The following is a 21,581-nucleotide window of genomic DNA, read 5'->3' as shown; positions in this document are numbered from 1 at the left end:
TATGACAAACCACAGCCAACATCATTCTCACTGGTGAAAAACTGAAAGTATTTCCACTAAGATCAGGAACAAGACAAGGTTGCCCACTCTCACCACTCTTATTCAACATAGTTTTGGAAGTTTTAGCCACAGCAATCAGAGAAGAAAAAGAAATAAAAGGAATTCAAATTGGAAAAGAAGAAGTAAAACTGTCACTATTTGCAGATGACATGATACTTCACATAGAGAATCCTAAAGATGCCACCAGAAAACTACTAGAGCTAATCAATGAATCTGGTAAAGCAGCAGGATACAAAATTAATGCACAGAAATCTCTTGCATTCCTACACACTAATGATGAAAAATCTGAAAGAGAAATTAAAGAAACACTCCCAGTTACCACTGCAACAAAAAGAATAAAATACCTAGGAATAAACCTACCTAGGGAGACAAAAGACCTGTATGCAGAAAACTATAAGACACTGATGAAAGAAACTAAACATGATACAAACAGTTGGAGAGATATACCATGTACTTGGATTGGAAGAATCAATATTGTGAAAATGACTATACTACTCAAAGCAGTCCTCAGATTCAATGCAATCCCTATCAAACTACCAATAACATTCTTCACAGAACTAGAACAAAAATTTCACAATTTGTATGGAAACACAAAAGGCCCCGAATAGCCAAAGCCATCTTGAGAAAGGAAAACAGAGCTGGAGGAATCAGGCTCCCTGACTTCTGACTATACCACAAAGCTACAGTAATCAAGACAGTATGGTACTGGCACAAAAAAAGAAATACAGATCAATGGAACAGGATAGAAAGCCCAGAGACAAACCCACACACATATGGTCACCTTATCTTTGATAAAGGAGGCAAGAATATACAATGGAGAAAAGACAGCCTCTTCAATAAGTGGTGCTGGGAAAACTGGACAGCTACATGTAAAAGAATGAAATTAGAAAACTCCCTCACACCATAAACAAGAATAAATTCAAAATGGATTAGAGACCTAAATGTAAGGCCAGACACTATAAAACTCTTAGAGGAAAACATAGGCAGAACACTCTATGACATAAATCACAGCAAGATGCTTTTTTACCCACCTCCTTGAGAAATGGAAATAAAAACAAAAATAAAAAAATGGGAGCTAATGAAACTTAAAAGCTTTTGCAAAGCAAAGGAAACCATAAACAAGACGAAAAGACAAACCTCAGAATGGGAGAAAATATTTGCAAATGAAGAAACTGACAAAGGATTCATCTCCAAAATATACAAGCAGCTCATGCAGCTCAATATCAAAAAAAAAAAAAAAAAACAACTCAATTAAAAAAATGGGCAGAAAACCTAAACAGACATTTCACCAAGGAAGATATACAGCTGGCCAAGAGGCACATGAAAAGAGGCTCAACATAACTAATCATTAGAGAAATGCAAATCAAAACTACAATGAAGTATCACCTCATACCAGTCAGAATGGCCATCATCAAAAAATCTACAAATAATAAATGCTGGAGAGGGTGTAGAGAAAAGGGAACCCTCTTGCACTGTTCATCGGAATGTAAATGGATACAGCCACTATGGAAAACAGTGTGGAGTTTCCTTAAAAAACTAAAAATAGAACTATCATATGACCCAGCAATCCCACTACTGGGCATATACCCTGAGAAAACCATAATTCAAAAAGAGTCATGTACCACAATGTTGATTGCAGCTCTATTTACAGTAGCCAGGACATGGAAGCAACCTAAGTGTCCATTGACAGATGAATGGATAAAGATGTGACACATATATACAATGGAATATTACTCAGCCATAAAAAGAAACGAAATTGAGTTATTTGTAGTGAGATGGATGGACCTAGAGTCTGTCATACAGAGTGAAATAAGTCAGAAAGAGAAAAACAAATACCATATGCTAACACATATATATGGAATCTAAAGAAAAAAACTGGCTCTGAAGAACCGATGGGCAGGACAGGAATAAAGACGCAGACGTAGAGAATGGACTTGAGGACACGGGGAGGGGGAAGGGTAAGCTGGGATGAAGTGAGAGAGTGGCATGGACATATATACACTACCAAATGTAAAACAGATAGCTAGTGGGAAGCAGCTGCATAGCACAGGGAGATCAGCTCAGTGCTTTGTGTCCACCTAGAGCGGTGGAATATGGAGGGTGGGAGGGAGATGCAAGAGGGAGGAGGTATGGGGATATATGTATATGTATAGCTGATTCACTTTGTTATACAGCAGAAACTAACACACCATTGTAAAGCAATTATACTCCAATAAAGATGTTTAAAAATTAAAAAAAAAGTCACACAGCGGCTGCTGTCAGCCAGTGAGAAGAAACACTCAATTCATTGACTGAAGTCAATGTGCTGACAGAAAAGCATGTTGAAAGAGAAAAAGTGTAAGAAAAAAATCAATTCAACCAAAACAAATGCCTCTAATCAAAGAGGAAGCTTTGCTTTCAGCAAAGTTGTTTCAGGGATATGAGCACATGATTTGCCCTATCAATCACATCATTTGTGAATCAACACAACCTTCTCACCTCAGGCGCTACAATGTACACGATTCTTCAGGGGAAGATGAACAACGCCTAATACATGTTAAGGAACTCACACAGTATTACATACAAATTGAAAAAAAGGAAGTATTTCAGTGAGTGATGTGCACTCATGAAATATGAAAATGTACTTCTTTCTGAAGATTTGTCTTCATTGGAAAGACTATTCCCTTATGTTTGGTTGTTCTATTTGCTTGTTTGAAGAGAGATTTTTTTTTTTCCCTATGCATAGATTTTATTGAAGTGTAACATACCAAAAAGGGCACAAAGCATGAATGTCTGGCATTAATGTCTTCTTTGACTTATAATTATAAAGCTATACCATTCTTTCTTCTGTTGGTTAGTCCTTAGAAGGAGTATCTTTTTCTAGCCTTTTGCTTTCAACTGTTTTATGTATATAAATATTTCATGTTTGTATATGTAAGCATCAAATACTTGTTTTACATTATTGTTGATTTACTTATTTTATTTATATTATTTTTATCTAATCAGAGATTTTATCCTTTTATTTAGAATATAATTACTAATAAAAGTTCATTTTTCTTTTTTTCTCTTTTGATTAGTCAATTTTTAAAATTGTCCCTTTAAGCTAACAGCATGTTTCTTTCCCCCAAGACTTCAAAGATATCATTCTGTTGTCTTTTTACTTTTTTTTACTTTATATTGAGAAAACTTCCATTGAACTTATATTTGCCGTTTTGAAAATAACATTTCTTTGTTTATACTACTTGTAAGATCTTTCCTTGTCCTGTTTTTCAGAAGATTTATTATAATGTGCCAGGCTGAGGTTTTTCTTGTATTATGCCTACTGTCTTGTAGAATTTCTTGAATCTCTATCCTGATGTCTGTTGTCAATATTGGAAAATTCTTGGTGATAATGTCTTCAAAGATTAGTTATGTCCCATTTTCTCTCTCTTTCTCTTCTTCAATGCCAATTACACACATGTTTTCTGTACATTTTTTTTCTGCTTCAGGTTGAATATTTTCTACTAATCTATCTTCCAGTTCAAGCCACATCTATTGAGTTCTTTATTTCAGATGTTGTATTTTTTAATTCTTAAAACTTTCATTTGGTTTGTTATGAATTCCGGTTTTCTGGCAAAATTCTTGATCATTTTATTTATATTCTTAAATATATAAATCATAGTTAATTATCAAAGTCCCTTAGTGATAACTATAATATCTAGATGTCCTTTTCCTTTTGTATTGTCTGTCTCTCGGTTCTGGGTCATTGGGTGTTATTTCTAGACATTTTGGTTGAATGCTAGACTTTGTGTTATACCATCATAGAAGCTATGTGTGTTGTTATCTTCCTTCTTGGAGGATTTAATTTTCTTCTGGCAGTGAGAGTGACCACCTTGATTCAGTCAGTCTTTAGAAGGATTCCAGACTTCATTTCAAGGTTGTTGATTTCTCAGTGCCTACCCCTTCTATGTCACAGTCCACAGACTATAAATATATGCATTTATACATTTCATCATTCATCAACAAGCCATATAATTTTACCTCTTCCACATTCCTTTCACCATTTCTTTCTGTCTCCACTTTCTCAGTTTGAGTGTCTCATAGCAACATCGCTGAACTAGCCTCCTAATTTATCCTCCTGATTCTTATATCACTTCCCCCCACCTTTGATTTAATTTTAAGTTGTTAAAAACTTATCATGTAGAAATTTTTCGCACACTGAAAAGATTTATACTGTCAAGTTAACTATTTCAGAAATACCTCTGAGTGTAAATATTTGAATTTATTTTATTTCTGCACTGGACTTCATTTTAATACAGTTTTATGTTAGTCTATTGATTCACATAAAACTAAATAAGCAGGTACTTGGCTACACTACAAAGTTCCTTCAATCGAAGTCAAATTAAGATGATTTGTGGGACTTCCCTGGTGGTCCAGTGATTAAATTTCTGTGCTTCCACTGCAGGGGGTACGGGTTTGAACAGTGGCCTGCGAACTAAGATCCTGCATGCTGCACAGAGTGGCCAATTTTTTTTTAATTAAGAAAATAATAAAAATAAAGATGACTTGCATTACTCAAGTTTTAGAATTTAAGCCTGATACTTAAGTGACTGATATATTTATAAAAATGACTGTAAGACAGCTTGGTACAATTAATTATTTAACATGTTTAAAAAATTACTTGAACATTCAAAAAGTATTTTTGTGTTAATTTTTTTATATTTTACAAAATTATTTTAGAATTATTTAAAAGAAAAGAAAATATTTCCCTTTTAGTTCTTTTTTCCAGAAGTATTTTAGTTTGCTAGCACCAATGGAAAAAAAAAGTTTAAAATAATGAAGCCAATATTGTTAACCCTGTGCAACTGTTTATCTGTTGGAAACAGGATTTTTTGTTTCCATAACTGAAAAATAAAATAAATGCTAGTTTTGGTAAAATACTTTAACAGCCATCATAACACATAAGCTATAATTGCTTTCTTTAAAGCAGTTTTATTTTCTCCCAAAATGACTTTCTAGTACATAGTGTTTTAAATTAAACTTAAAAATAAAATTATTCCAATGAATCGCTAAGAAATTTGACTTGTTAAAAAACGATAATAAAATTGCCTTTGGGAAACAGAGCCGTCATATTGGAGGTGCCAGCTCCCCACTGCCCTCCCCTCCCATTGCTCAACCTGTTGCTCCAACCATGCTGGGGTTTTAACCATTCTCCAAAACTACTGGCACTTCTCTGCCTCCAGGTTTTTGGCAAATCCTGAAATCACTGCCTGGAGTGCCTATGCTCCCTGGATAAGGATTTCTTACAGTATTTGAGGATTCTCACTTGGCGTTTCTTTTTTTTTGTTTTTTGTTTTTTTGTTTTTGTTTTTGCGGTACGCCGGCCTCTCACTGTTGTGGCCTCTCCCGTTGTGGAGCACAGGCTCCGGACGCGCAGGCTCAGCAGCCATGGCTCACGGGCCCATCTGCTCCGCGGCATGTGGGATCTTCCCAGACCGGGGCATGAACCCATGTCCCCTGCATCAGCAGGTGGACTCTCAACCACTGCGCCACCAGGGAAGCCCCTCACCTGGCATTTCTTAACTCACTTAGGTGATGCAGGTATTTTTTTTCTCTAGGTCACTGGAGAACCCTGCATACACCTCACCGAAGACAAACATTCACAGGCATCTACTTCCTCCTTCTCCTACCAAATTCTAAACCTTCTTGAGTGCAAGCTGATATCACTTGGCCTTTAATCCCCAGACTCTTGCGTATAAAATGCACCATTTCTTTGAACAAATGCATAAATGAAAATGTAAATTAATCCCCATTAAAATTCATTAAATATCTACATGTTTAAATTTCATAGGAATATCTCCAACTAATGATTTAAATTTTTGTTTGATCTTAGCATACCAAGGACTTGGTATTTGAGGTTCTGTTGAAGCTCTGCCTTTAATTTACCCTGTGGTTTTAGCTAAATTATTTTACATCTATGTCAGTTTCTTCATCTGGGAAACAACTGTAGTAAATTACCTTCAAGGAATCATTCAGACCTAAAATTCTCTTATCTTTTTGATAGAGTCCAACCATGGTCGAGCTGTCTTAACCTCAGTGGTTTGATATGCCTCCTTGCAATCAGGATCAGTGTTGAACTGAAATCAGCAGTATCTTTGACTGTATGTTCCAGCGTATTGAATCATTAACCCAAAAGGAAGGAAATGACTTTTGATCATGTGTTTGTTCCTTCCCTGCAACCAGGGCATACTGCATCGAGAGAACAGCTAAAGTCTTTCACGTGAAAATGGTCATTGTTCTTTAAAGCTTAACTGCACCCAGGTGAGGCAGTAACTTCATGATGCTTTGGTTGCTATTAATATTACATCGTAGAGGAAAGCCATCTCATTTCTGGACAGGTCTTCTTTTTGGCCCTTGTTAAATGATTCAACAGTTCTATCCTCACATACATGAAATACATCTGCTGGAAAGGGATTGTGAAATCAAACTGGGTGCTTTCACTCAGCACAGCACCATGCAATTCCCACATTGCTGTGTGTGTCAGCAGTTTGTTCCTTGGTACTGATGAACAGAACTTCCTTGTATGAATATACCAAGGTGTGTCTATCTATTCACCTGTCCAAGGACATTTACGCTGTTTCCAGTGTTTGGCAATTATGAACAGAGTTAACTCTACTCATGTAGGGCAAATTTTATTTCTTTAGGGTAAATACCTAGGAATGGGATTGCCAGATTACATGATAAATAAGTACTTAACTTCGTATGAAACTGCCTAACTGTTTTCCAGAATGGCTGTACCATTTTACATTCCACTTGCAGTCTTAAAGAATACACAGTGTACAATTCTATTTATGTGATATTCTCAGAAAGACAAACTATAATGATGGATAACAGATCAGTGCTTCACAGTTTAAGGTGGGAGAGGGTATCACTACAAAGAGAAAGCACAGTTTTGAGGGGTGACAAACTTCTGTATCCTGATTTTGCTGGTCGTTATACAAATCTATACATGTATTAATACTTATAGATCTGTACTCCAAAAAGTCTATTTTACTACATATTCATTAAAGAAATAATTTATTCAGCCTGGAGATTTTAAAAAAAAACAAAACTCTTGAGTATGCCACAAAGTATGAATTTGATGCAAAGTAACACCTGGAGCACATCAGACCTGCATCCTACTGGCAGGTACCTGAAAGGAAAGTGGTGTGGGAACCTTTAAAGCACACCTTTCAATTGTAAATTGGGCAGTTAGAAAGTAAATGTTACTCACAAGTTAAAACCTGACCTAGCTTTGTGACCGCCTGGAGGCGTGGGATAGGGAGGATGGGAGGGAGGGAGACGCAAGAGGGAAGAGATATGGGAACATATGTATATGTATAACTGATTCACTTTGTTATAAAGCAGAAACTAACACACCATTGTAAAGCAATTATATTCCAATAAAGATGTAAAAATAAATTAAAAATTAAATTAATTTTTAAAAAAACCTGACCTAAAATTGACCTATTTTGAAGTCTTTGCATTTTTTAATATCAATAAATTTCATAAATTCTGAGAAAGTATAGGAAATGCAGAGTTACTTAAAATATAAATGTTAGTTGACTGTTTGCCTTGATTGGGTTAATACAGTGTGTGCCAGAGACTAATAAGGAGAGGTTAAGACACAGTGTGTGATCTGTGCAGCACGTGACGAGAACCATGCCCCCCAGGGATGGAGTAAAACACCTTTAGGAAGAGTCAGAGATGCCCTGATACAAACCTTGGTAAAAGGTGGCAGAGCCAGAGTCATAAGTGGACTTCATCATTAAACATACCGAGGCAGAAGGGATTTAAATTCTGGTCTTGGAAGGATATGCTTGTCATCTGAGGTTTTGCACATCTTTATTTGCAATATTGACCAGACCCTGAGAGCAAATCCGCCTGAAGGCAGTCCTGATCAGAGTTAAAGGTTCTCGATCCACCAGCATCCAGCTGGCTCCTCGTGCAGGGGACTTCCAGGCAACACGGCTATTTACACGACATGTACCAGAACAGAATGCTGAACAGGTGGAGAGGAACAGAACTCTTTTATCTCAAGCTGACTTCGAAAAATCACTCAAGGCAGTGGTTTTATAGAATAAATGATCATACTATTATATATAAAGTTAAATAAACCTGGAGATCAACAGTACATACACTGAAGCTGATAGAATTTCCCCACTGGCACCAACGTGAAATTAGAGCAAGCTTTTCAGTGAGTGTGACTCCTGCACACATTTCATTCAAATGCGACAGCTTTTATTCACCGTGCTGGAATCCATTCTAGCCAGGTGGCATAGAAGATGACGTTAGTTACATCAATGGTCTGCCATCACCAGGTTAAATCCACTAAACAGTATCAGAATTGTTAAGTCTTTCTATGTGGAGCTGTAGACAAAATATCTAATCCAAACTTCTATCTTTCACTTCAAAGAAAAAAAGTTTACTACGGCCCATAATGAAGTTATTTTACAGACTTCTGTTACTGAGTGCAGCCCAGATGATTTAAAAGTATATGGACACAGACACATTTTTTTCCATTCTCTTCCTTGATAAGCTCAGATATGAACCCTCAAAATGGCACAGGACACAACCAGGAGAGGACTCTGAAGGCAAGCTGGTTTGAGACTCCAGGGTCAGAGAACCAACGCAGTGCAGGCTGTCTGTGTGGCCCCCCCAAAAACAGAGGACCACCAGACCTGGTGTTTCCTGAACCCTGACCGGGCAACAGAAGGCTCCAGGTAAGCTCCATCCTCACGGGGATGCAAGGGGTATCCCTCAAACAACATAAGGAAGACCAGCACCACCAGCATGGGGGACGGATGAAGGGACCTTGGTAACCACAGGTGTCCAGGGCAAGCCTTCACCTTCCCCGGGGCCCGAGCCTCCCTTTTCTGAGTAAAGCAGAACCTGTGACAGAGACCAGCCACACCAGTGACCCAATCCAGGAAGACTCTGTCTCTGCCAATCTGAGACTGAGATGCCCCTTCCCTCCCAGAGATAGGGGCAGAGGGAGGGGTGAGGGGACAAGGGGTGAGATGCAGGAGGGAAGCAGTGATGGGGGTTCCCACCAACCTCTCCCCACCAGCAAGGACAAGTGTGAGTCCCACAGGCACCAATCAACCAAGCAGACCCAGACAATGCCGTACATGCTCTGACAGTGAGCCTGTCACTGGAACCCCAGCTGACACAAGTTGGCCGAAAACTGCGTGTTAAGTCTAGCCAGGGTGACTGTCTGCTAAAATAAGAGGTTTATATAATTCCCAGTACATCCTAACATGATAGACAAAACAGCCTGGGTCCAATTATCATACAAAGAACCAAGAAAATCACAACTTCAACAAGAAAAGACAACCAACTGACAATACCTAAAATGAATCAGATGTTGAAATTACCTGACGAGGATTTTAAAGCAGCCATTGTGTAAATGTTTCAATCATTTACAAATTCTCTGCAATCAAATAAAAAAACAAACAAACAGATGATCCCAGCAAAGAAAGAGAAGTTACAAAAAAGAACCAAATGGAAATTACAGGAGTAAAAATACAATAATAGAAATTTAAAGTAACTAGATGGCCTTATAGTAAGTAGAGCGGAGATGCACGATGACATGTTAACTTGAGAACAGGTCTATAGAATTCGCCCACACTGAACGGCAGAGAGAAAATACAATGGAAAAAAAGTGAACAAAACCTCAGGGACCTGTGGGTCAAAAACAAAAGGCCCAATATCTTATCATTCAAATCCCAGAAGGAGAGAAAGAGAGTGAGGCTGAAAGGGGGTTTAAAGAAATAATTGCTGAAAACTCCTCAAATTTGGGGAAACACATAACCTACAGTTCTAAGAAACCAAGTGAACCTCAAACAGGATAAACTCAAACAAATCCATGTTAATTAAACAAATCCACCTAATTAAACTTTTGAAAACTAAAGACAAGGAACAAAATCTTGAAAACAGCCCAGGAACCAGTTAGGCAGCCTGCTGTCTCCACGGCCATAAGTCAGGTTCCCCTTGTCTTCCTCTAGCAGAGGGAAGCAATACCTTTGTCAGACGTTTGTCAGGAGACAATGCGGGTCCAGACAGATTCAGTGGATGGCAGTTCAACTCCTCTTCCTTCTTCCTTTCTAGTATATTCCATTTCCAAAGACAATTCTGAGCACCACATATTTCATTATATTAAGGCAGAGATAATAACTACAGTAATACAATACTATCTTCTCTTTGCATCATACCTTTCACCTTTTTCAAACAACGTTTCATTAGCCGTCTCACTTTACACTTACAACAATGCTTCCGGCTTGCAAAGTTGGCATGAGATGGGGAGCTGGTCTTGCTGCCCTGGAGGTCTTGCGTAGCCCTTACTGTTTTAAATGCACTAAGCCCCCCAAAAGAGAATGACTGCGCCTTTGAGGTTAATTCAATATCAAAAACACAAAACACACACTTTAAATGCTTTTGACTGATGAATCGTGGACGAGAGATCCTTAGCTCTCCAGGGTAACAGTGTAGCAAGCAACACATGCATTTCCTGGCTCCTTAGAGAAAACTGCCACATTGAGTCAACACTGGGGTTGTAAGTGGCAGAACAGCTGGAAAATGACTAAGGCTGTCTGGACTCCAAATTAGCTGGAACTAGTCTCCCCGCATCTCCCGCAGGTGCTGCCGTTGGGCTGCGCTTCCTTGGGACCTATGCATTTTTCTCCTCTGCAGGAAGGTTCCCCAGAGACCACTTCCATGGGCCCCCAAGGCCGCAGGTCAGTTTGCTTTCCCAGACACCCCAGAATAGATGGAATCCCAAACCTAAAATGCGTGCGTCCAGTGGTCCGGCTATCTCTCCTCTGACAGGGCTGCTGGAATAGAGAACTTAGGCACCATGGAGTGTCCAGAGAGCGGCAGCCTCTGCTAACCCGCCCCAGCGTCATAATGAAGGTCAGGAAGCCTCTGCCTTCTCCACTTGCGGACCATCCCCTCAAAGCCTACTGTTACCCACCTCTGAGCCCTGCAATGTCTGAATTTCAATAAATGTTTCTTCAAAGAATCAAGGAAGAACATTTCCCCATAAAGAGACAAAGGAGAGAAACCTAGCAATGGATGAACTTCACTTCAAGAATGGAGCTTTTAGGATTTGAGTCTGATCTGCACTCTCATATGTGTCCGTGCTCACAGGCAATGTCATTACGAGGATGATTATATGAGGAAAAAGAGTTTTGATCATGTGGCTCCAGAGTTCTAAGAATCTAAGGAGTGTACTTGCTTTCTAATTTTGAAAAATGGGTTTTTGCCTAGAGAACGTCTAGGTAGCTACCTTTACGTGCTTATTCCTAACATAAATTGCTCAAGCTTTCTCCAAAGCACTGAGATGTACTGTGATCAACTCCTCTGATAATGTCCAAAGAATACATAGACACACACATCAGTTTTCATTGTCTGCTTTGTTATGGCTGTTGTGTAGTCTTTTAATAAAAAAAGAATGATGCCCTTCACTCAGCACCTGCAGACAATAGCAGAGGTAGGTGGAGGGCTACCATATGAGGGCTGGAGCCACTTCTAAGCCCAAGAAGCAATTTAAGAACAGTGGATCAACCAGCCATAGGAAACAACTAGTATCCTTATTGGTTAATAGACAAGTGTAGTCAGGCAGAGGCAATACTACTCGCTCACAGATTTCCCTGATACTGACTATTCATCCCTTACAGAGATGGGCACTTAAAACCTGCCACTGGTGCCTGCAATCCCCAGGACATCCTGAAATTAATGCCATGTCCTGGTCACCACTGCTAGTAACTGCAAAGGCCAGAGGAAAGTCGTGAAGAGCAATGTCTCTGGATGCAGTTTTTCTGAAAATTAAACTTGAGAAAATTACCAACATATATTCTTGGAGAGATCTCAATAGAGATTTGCTAAGTGAGTTATTTAATTTTGTTTTAAGTCTGTCATTCTGTAAAAGTAACCTGAATAAATTCACCCATCTCTTGGGAAGACTCGGCTATTGAAAGAGTCCCCCTAACGTTCAGTTGTTCTCTTTTTGCGCCAAGAAAGTTAAGAAAATAAAAAGCCATTAACAGAAATTAGAATTTTTAAAAGCATATTTAGGATGAGCCAGTTAGGCTATCTCACTTTCTAAATTTCTCCTGAAAATTAAGATCTGAATAGAATTCCACAGGCCCCCTAAAAAGGGGAACCTATAAAATATTGAGCTTGAGGTAGTAAATATCAGCTACCCATAAATAAGTTTCTTAACTCAAATTTTATCTGAAATATGTATCATGATAGTCAATGATTCTATACACTGTCTAGTATATAACCATCTCAGCTCATCTGCCATTTCTCCAATCAGATTTTAAACTCCAGGCTGAGACTCACGTCTGACATGTAAGTACTCAAAAATATTTGTTGCCGTATTCTCTAAAATTGCCTGTTTATCCAAAGACACCAACTGTGATTCTCTTGTTTTTTCTTTTTCTGTAATTTTGTATACTAAGGAAATATATCAGTGGCTTTGCTTTTCTCTACTGAAGATGATTAAATGCCCAACTGATCTTTGTTACATTATGTTTCCCAAAGGGCATCTCACTTTGATTCAGTTGACTGTTAAGTTTTTCCTTTATAGATGTGAGCTATTGAGAGGAGGTTCTAATAACACTTATGTCAAGGTAATACATAGTTTGCTATTGCTCCCTTAACAACAAATAGCATTAAAAAATGCATGTATGACTTCAGATCTTTAATAGTGACCTAAGGGATTTTATATGGCACTACTTTTCTACATTTATGTTCTACATTTTGCATTTATTTGAAAATTTCTCTCATTTGTTTTAATGATATCCCTTCTTAAATTAGATGTTATGGTAATAATAAAGCTATTTCATGTGTGGTTTGTATTTCTTGGCTCTCCAGTACATTCACATGCACTATTTCATTTTGCTCCTTACCACAGGCAGGAAAAGTTTATTATACATATTTCATAGCCATAAAAACAGAGGTACAGAGAGGGTCACAGATAGTTAAGAGCAAAGCTAGAGCCAGAAATTCCACCTCTGGCATCCTGGCCTCACTGCTGTCCACTGTATCAGTGACTACAAGTACCGCTCCAGACCAATGCCAGGCTGTGTGCACACAACTGACATGGAAGATTGCAAACAATACAGATATCTGTCCCCAACCTGCAGGAATCCGTATTTTTATAAATAAATGCAATTTAAAGCTAGTATTTGGGCAAAAAAAGAATAACCATTTGGTAAGAGTGTGGGGAAACAGGGACCTTTACATACTATGGTGGAAAAGAAAATTGATATAAACTTTTGGGGGGATTATTAGAAAAGCCTAATGATGTAAATGAAGATGCTCCTAACTCCTGAAATTCCTCTGCTGGAAATTTTCCTGAAGGCATATGAAACAGGTATGACAATTTGTACGAAGTAGTTTACTGCGTAGCTGCTTAGAAATGCAAGATTACGGGGGGATGGAGAAAAGACAAAGGCTATCAATGAGAATCAGTTAAAAAACATGGCACATCCACATGTAATGATAAGGAATATAGACACTGGAGGAGGATCACGGAGTCTGAACTCCTGCTAGAACAAACGCTAGGTTTGTGAATGGGGGTAAATCTATCTAAGCCTCAGTTTCATCATTTATATGATGAAGACAGTATTAACCCCTAACTCACAGGATTTAGGTGAAGACCAAACAAGATAATATGTATTAGGCATCTAGCACAGTGCATGGTATATAAGAGGTACTCAATAAATGCTATGAGATTACTACTGCTACTATTATAATTATTATCCTAAGTCATGGGCCAGTAACATGATTTTAATTATTATTAGTAGTAGCTATAAAACATGAGATAAAGATATATACTGATAGGGAACTACATCCAAGATACAATAAAGGAAAAGAGAATGTCCCCAATGCCATCAGAGTACGGGTCCACTAATTTTAAAGGCACAGACAGATGTTCACTGCAGAACTTTTTACAATGTGAACTACCTCATAAGTAACTGCTAAGTAAGAGAATGAGTGGGTATAACGGCCATACCTCTTCTTGTTGTTGTTTTTCCCTAGCAGAATAATACTTTGAAGTTGTCCAGGGCAAGCTTTCTCACAAATAAAGAGAAAATCTCAGCCATGTATAAGCAGACTAAGAGAAAAAAGGTGAAAATCCTGCAGAATGACTTCCATTAGTGAAAGTAGTTTCGGGAGCCCCTACAGGAAGCTGGCTGTGCAAGGTGCGAACGCAGAGGAAGAGGCTGCAAAGACATTTCCTTCTGCACTGAAAACACTGAGGAATGAAGATACCCCTGGGTCATGGTTTTAATGTTGCTAGAACAAGTCTCCTAAAAACTGTCCTATCAATATTAAAACCATGACCCGGGGGTATATTCACTCCTCAGCCTCAACTAAGAAGTCCACATGCCACAACTAAAGATCCTGCACGCCACAATGAAGATCCCGCATGCCGCGACTAAGACCCGGAGAAGCCAAAATAAATAAGTAAATAAATATTTAAAAAAAGAAAAAAAAAACTGTCCAGACTATCCTCATGGCCCTGCATCTGGAAAAGGCTGACGGTGTCCCGGGCGAAGTGGTGCAGACTCTCCCATGAGTCCAGTTGCCAATGGACCAGTGTAGGGATCTGTGTGCTGACGTTCACGGTGGGGCCGCTACTGTATTTGCCAGGACTCTGGGTACGAAAGTCCACAGATATAAAGGGTGCTACCACACTGTTCTCCCCACGCTCTCTGCTACTTTTAGTATGCAGCTCTACAGAGCGCAACGCTTTCAGAAGACATGTGGCCTTATTCTAGAAGATACTTGTACTTCCCCGAACACTGACAACATAATAAGTAGAAAGAGAGGGGCGGACAAGGAGCAGTTGAGTTGAGAAACTCATCACCTCTACTTTCTGCTTTTCCATATAGTCTAATCTTTTGCCATATTTTTCAATGATTTAAAATAAAAAACACTGCCACAGATAGAATGCAATCCTGAATTAGTCCTCATCTGAAATCAGATTTAGAAACTACTAATTTAGCCATACATGGCATTTATTAAACTTCTGAGTGGGAATGGAAAGTCTGCACCAGGATCTCAAGGACACATCCGTGTTTGCACAGATAACTTCCTGTTCTGGGAAAGAAGAAACAAGGGAATATACACTTACACATACAAGACGGTTCTGGTATCACCCACTTTCCCAGCATCGCCCACGGTTAGGGTGTCGTAGCCTCTTTCCAGCTCAAACTCCTCAAAGGCAAGCTTGATGACCTAAATCAAACACAAGAGAGAATTACTTAGCATAACAGGAACTTTCTGGGACCTCACATAATGCAAATATCCAGTTGTAGTATTAATTTTGCTCCATCATTTCACTGTTATTTCAAATGATTTAAAGTTGCTTTTAAAAATAATAATTGTATATATTTGAGAGCCCTCGATTATAGAATTTTATGGAATTCAAAATTGCTATTACTCCAAAGATATTTATCATCAGCTCTAAAAATGAAATTAACCCATATTGTATTGATACTTTAAATCAAATATCTATCAAATATTTATTGTCACATAGTGTTCAGAATGACCAAAAGGTAAATCAGTATAAGCAAAATAAATGGGGACTGCAGTTAATGAGATATATTTTGAGGATACCTAGAACACCAAGGAATAGATATTTTTAGTGTGATGTCTGCAGATTTCATGTATGTACCACTATTAACATACGAAAAAGACCTTCTGAGGCTAGAAAGTTGTCCTCTACATTTAACTTTGCAAAGCCTTGTCTTTTTTTTCTTTTTTTTTTAATAAAGAACAGTTTGTCTAGGTGTTCAACACCATTTAGACAAGACCAGTTTGTGTCTGACACGTGGATATATTAGAATACTATGAACTTCTTTCTTCTCATAAAAGAAATGCTTCCTTTGTTGACCAATATTGTGATAAAGGGGGAAGAGAGTCTGTCACAAAGTTAGGCTGGAACCCTAGGTGACAAGGAGAAATATATATATAGATAATAGATAGATATCTGTAACATGAAGAAGAGAGAGAGGTAGAGGCTATCACAGACAGATGAAAGAGACAGATGGATAGATGGACAGACAGATATGATGGATAGATGAGATAGGTAGATAAATGACAGAGGAGGAGAGAGAGAGAACAGGAAGTACAGAAACCATAATATTGGAAATACATTTTAATGGGATCTACTTCAGAGTAAATCTGAAACTCTGGAATCCTATAAAAAACATTAAATGCCTGTTCATTAAACCTGAAAGAAAGACTTAAGTGGTACCAGGGGGAAGGCAGGCTTCTGACTAATATCCAATTTGATGTGTACAATACTGAGCAGGCCCTAACCAGGTGCTTTCCCAAGCAGTGCTAATATGGGATGCATTAATTCTGCTATTGGAAATTCTTACTAAAATTAGTGGTATAGCTGTTATGATTTATTTAAAAAATCTACTCTTGCAAATTTCAGCATTTGTCTGAATACATTATTTTAGCAATCTAATTTGAAACAGGTGTAGAGGTTCATGACGTTGCAGACCAGTACCAACATTGCATATGAAGCCCAACACCCGAGGATGGTTTTATTTCAACTTCTGTGCTTCCCATGGGCCGATTTATAAATGTCCACGGTGGTACAAGAAAGAATAAAAGGACTAAAGAATCATGCAACCTCCCCATCACCTTTTTTGACACATTTACTCTGTCTTGACTTGGGTAACAGCCTGCAGTGAAGCAATGATAATCCATTCAGGCCTGAGGGTCACGGTTGGCAGATTTGTAATGAGTCACAGATAGGGGGTCTCACTTCATAAATGTGTTTTCATTATGGGTGTAAAAATAACCATTCTGTAATTCTTTCAAGCCAAAGCAAAGGGTGTTGGAGAAGTTTTTGTCAGGGTTCAGACTCAACAATCAGCCTCTGCTGATAGTCATAGGACAATCTTTATGCTATTAATGCCCCATAAAAAGAGAAAAGGTGGATCCAATCTTGTGTAAAGAACCTCTCGTTTGTCAGAAAATATGGCATTCTATAAATATACCTGGTAGTAAAGCAGAAATACACATCTGGAATGAAAGTTGCTGTCATTTCTCAGTGACAAGTGATGTTGATTGGAGAATTCATTTTTTAATAAAAACTGTATATAAGGAGCATAGCATGATGATTTGATGTACATATACATAGTGAAATGATTACTACAGTCAAGCTAATTAACCTGTCTCCTCACACAGTCACCCTTTGTGTATATAGTGAAAGCACCTTAAATCCATTCTCTTAGCAAATTTCTAGTAATCAATACAGTATTATTAACCATAGTCACCATGCTGCCCATTAGATCTTCAGATTTATCCATTCTTCATAATTGTAACTTTGTGCCCTTTGACCAATATCTCTCCATTTCCCCACCTTCTCATCCCTGGTCACCACTGTCCGACTCTCTGCTTCTGTGTATTTGACTTTTTTAGATTCCACACATAAGTGAGATCATGCAGTTTTTTCCTTTCTGTGTCTGTCTTGTCTCACTTAATATAATGCCTTCCCAGTGCATCCATGTTGTTGCAAATGGTAGGATCTCCTTTGTTATTAAGGCTGAGTGATATTCCATTACATGTATATACATCACACCTTCTTTATCCATTCATCCATCGATGGACACTTAGGTTGCATCCACATCATGGGTATTGTGAATAGTTCTGCCTTATGTTTTAAAGTGTGAATGATTCAGTGGCATTTAGTCTCAATGGTCCCTTTAGCTCCACATGTGCACGCGCGCGCGCACACACACACACACACACTCACACACACACACACACGTGCTCTTCTGTGTCTTGACTGGTCCCTGCAGCTGGCCTTGTACATGCTGCTCCACATCCTTCAAGTCTCTGCATGAAGTCTGTTCTTGGTGGTGTCTCCCCTGCCCATTCTGTCCAAGACGTCAGTCTCTTTGTCAACATCCAGCCTACTCCCTTCATGATGTTGCACTTTTTGAAATTTCTTGCTGGTTTGCCCGTACCCTCTGCCTCACCTCCTTCATGGTACGTGCCCTGAGGGCAGGCGCTACGCCCTCCATCTGCTGAGGACAACTGACTCATCTTTCAGGACGTACTGAATACCTACTCTGCCCAGGTCCAAAGAGAAGATGCACCAAGTTCTAGCCTTCAAAAAACTTAGAGTTACAAGGGGTATCATGATAAACACAAAGTAATTATAGAATTTTTAACTTTTCCAGACAGATATTCCTTAATGACAACAAATCAAATAGGAAGGAAAATGAAAGGACAAAGTTCTAGAATTCTAAAAGCTTAAGACTCACAGGCGGTAGTTTGATAAACACAAAACACAAAACAATTATAGAATTTAACATACAGATTAAGGTTTCTTAATGACAACTGATGAAATCCTTTACTTTTTCAACTTCCAAACAGAATCTCAGAACTGTGAGAAAAAGATGCTGCTCAGTCTAGACTCTGGTGTAATTTTTTAAAATACATTCTTGGTATTTTGTAATATGTTTTCTCCTATTTAAACTAAAAAGACTCGAAAAGTTTGAACCATTTCTCCTTTCCCTACGTCCTGCTTCTGGCAACCACCAATCTATTCTCTGTATCTACAGCTTGTTTGTTGTTTTTTAGATTCCACATGTAAGAGAGATGAGACGGTATTTGTCTGTATCTGTCTTTGACTTATTTCACTTAGTATAATGCCCTCCAGTTCCATCCGTGTTGTGGCGGGATTCATCCCTTTTCATGGCTGAATAATATTCTTTTATACATAAAGTACATATGGTGGCAGGGAAGTAATGGAGTTAAATTACATTTGCTTATATTTTCTTACTAGAGGATGAGGAGGGTCAACAGTTTAGTGTGACCAAATGTGGAATACAGAATCTAAGCAGGCTTAAAATTACTTGATATTCTGACACCTCTGTTTTCACAGGAGGAAAATGAAAGCCAGGGAAGATGAGGGCCTTATTCTGCAGTTATTAGTGAGAGGTTTAGATCTCAAACCGGGAAATCCTGAGTCTCGATGTAGTTTTTAGATTGTTTCCCACACGTTCAAATATAAATGAAGAAGATAAGAGTAGAGGTTATAAAACTTAATTCTATTTTCAAACTTCTTTCTTTCTTACAAACTACTCATTTTAAAGTATTTCTTCAAAACTTTTAGCTACTGTAGTCCTGTTTTCTTTCTCTGATCCCAATCTAATATGCCTTAGTACTATAGCGATGTGGCAGTCATTTCTTACGCCAAGTTGGTCTCTGGTAATTAAGCATCTCTAGGAAGACTCTGCTGTGTGATGACAGGTGGTCCAGTGAAAGACACCACAGGCCAGCGAGAGGAAGGTGCAGGACAGGCCATTCTCAGGGTGCGGCGGGTGCTCAGGGAAGGAACCTCAGATGCGGAAGATAAGGAACATCTTCCAGAGGAGGTGGCATCTAGGAGCTAAAATATCCAAACAGTGGGCTGAACCCAGCTGCTGGGGGTCCTGAAACCTGCCCCAGGAGTACCTTGAAGAGTGATGCCAATCGCTGGATTCCTGGAAAAACAACAGCCCAATCCTATGTCTCATCTAATTTCACTCCCTAATTTGTGCAAAACTGGTTTGTTCACTTTACAAACATTTTCAGTGGATATTCAACTATTTTTCTTCACCATCTAACCAAATTCTGTTGACTATTATCCTTGCATAATAGAAAGTAGCCAAAAAATTGATTGTGCTCAAAGTAAGTGTAATACAAATTAGTTGAATTCCTTCTCAGTTTTTTGTTTATTTTTTTAATGGTGCAAAGATGCTAATCTTTCGGACAGAAAGGTTAAAGGGGAAAAGCACACAATAATCTTAAATGAGAGAAAAATAAATTGGTCAATTTTGCGGGGTGTAAGTATGAAAAAGAAAACAGAATTTAGCTATTTAATTGTGATTACATAAAAACTGCAAGAGCCTTGGCAATTAAGAATGTTATATTGGGACTTCCCTGGTGGCGCAGTGGTTAAGAATCTGCCTGCCAATGCAGGGAACATGGGTTCGATCCCTGGTCCAGGAAGATCCCACATGCCACGGAGCAACTAAGCCCATGCGCCACAACTACTGAGCATGTGCTCTAGAGCCCACAAGCCACAACTACTGAGCCCGCATGCCACAACTACTGAAGCCTGGGTGCCTAGAGCCCTTGCTCCACAACAAGAGAAGCCACTGCAATAAGAAGCCTGCGCACCGCAACAAAGAGTAGCCCCAGCTTCCCATAACTAAAGAAAGCCCGCACGCAGCAGCGGAGACTCAATGCAGCCAAAAATTAATTAATTAATTAATTAATTATTTAAAAAAAGAATGTTATATTGTCAGAAGAGCTTTTTTTTAATTTTTGTCTTGAGACACTCAATTTTCTAAATAGAGAAAAGAGAAATATATGATGACAGAGTGGTAGAATTGATATAATACTGAATTTTTAAGTATTAATTTAAAACAAATACGAAAACATTGCTCTGAAAAACAAAACGGAAGTACACTACATAGTCACAATTCATTAGGGGAAAAAAAGCCAGTCACTATAGGCCCATTCAAATAAGGAGCCCATCTCACCTGACTCAATTAAGCTAGAGGAATCCAGATGTATCAGTTCATACACACACACACACACACACACACACACACACACACACACACTCACACAGACACCCCATATGGATCACTGGGCTTCCTCATCAAAAGTTTTATTTCTAATATGCTTTCTGTTTCAGTGTTATCTTTAAACTACATTTGGGGTTCTTTTGGATGACATGTTTCTGCCCAAAATTGTGAATGGTAGGAAGAGATACAGAATAAGAGGAAGATTTTACAATTTTCCAAGATGTAGAACTGACAGCACAAAATAAATAAGTAAAAAGCCCCTACATCTTGGAAAAAGCTAACTCATAAATGCCTTAATGAATGACGGTAGCGTTGAAATCAACAGGGTAGGGAATAAGGACTTGAAACACAAGGGGACAGAAACTGATAAAAAGAAGTCTTAATAACCTGATCCATTCAATTTCACATTATTTTTCAGAATAAAGACTTTTCAAACTGTGAATTTCCTCCAAAAGGACATAACAACTCTATACCTCACATCTGAAAGGAAAATTCACACTTTCTATGAACCAAAAATTATGAAATGATTTCTGATAAATTTTAAGTGTTTTAGCCTGAGGTTCTAAGGACCAACCATGAAACAACTGAAAAAGTATAATTAATTATAAAGAGATGTTCTGTCCAAATGCATGCACCACATAGCCTGGGTAATCCACATCGGTGTTTCCCACAGAAAAATACATATAATGTTTCATATCTGTAAATTACATATACAAACGGCCAATGATATGTAATATGAAATTACAAGATTTGGTTCCAACCTAGAGAGAACAGTACTTTGAAAGGAACAATTTAGGAAAAATATATTATTATTTCTAGGGTAGCCTTGACTTATATTTAGCCCCCCATATAAACTCTAAATGTCTTTTAAAACTAGAGTTCAATGCACCATTAACAAAAAGGGGA

General features: G+C 38.4%; 1 protein-coding gene across 1 annotated transcript in view; it reads right to left on the bottom strand.

Moving 5' to 3' along the window:
- CSMD1 (CUB and Sushi multiple domains 1) overlaps nucleotides 1-21,581 on the bottom strand; it is a 1,488,158-nt gene that overhangs the window by 385,661 nt on the left and 1,080,916 nt on the right. The window contains exon 12 of the mRNA XM_027123007.1: nucleotides 15,206-15,309. Within this exon, the coding sequence (XP_026978808.1) occupies nucleotides 15,206-15,309 (104 nt within the window). The remainder of the gene's footprint in view (nucleotides 1-15,205; nucleotides 15,310-21,581) is intronic.

Source organism: Aethalodelphis obliquidens, unplaced genomic scaffold (assembly GCF_003676395.1).
Source record: "Aethalodelphis obliquidens isolate GAN/ISIS:26980383/991018 unplaced genomic scaffold, ASM367639v1 scaffold25, whole genome shotgun sequence".
Taxonomy (NCBI): Eukaryota; Metazoa; Chordata; class Mammalia; order Artiodactyla; family Delphinidae; genus Aethalodelphis; species Aethalodelphis obliquidens.
Note: the sequence above shows the minus strand (reverse complement) of the source record. Positions and strands in the feature narration are given on the sequence as shown.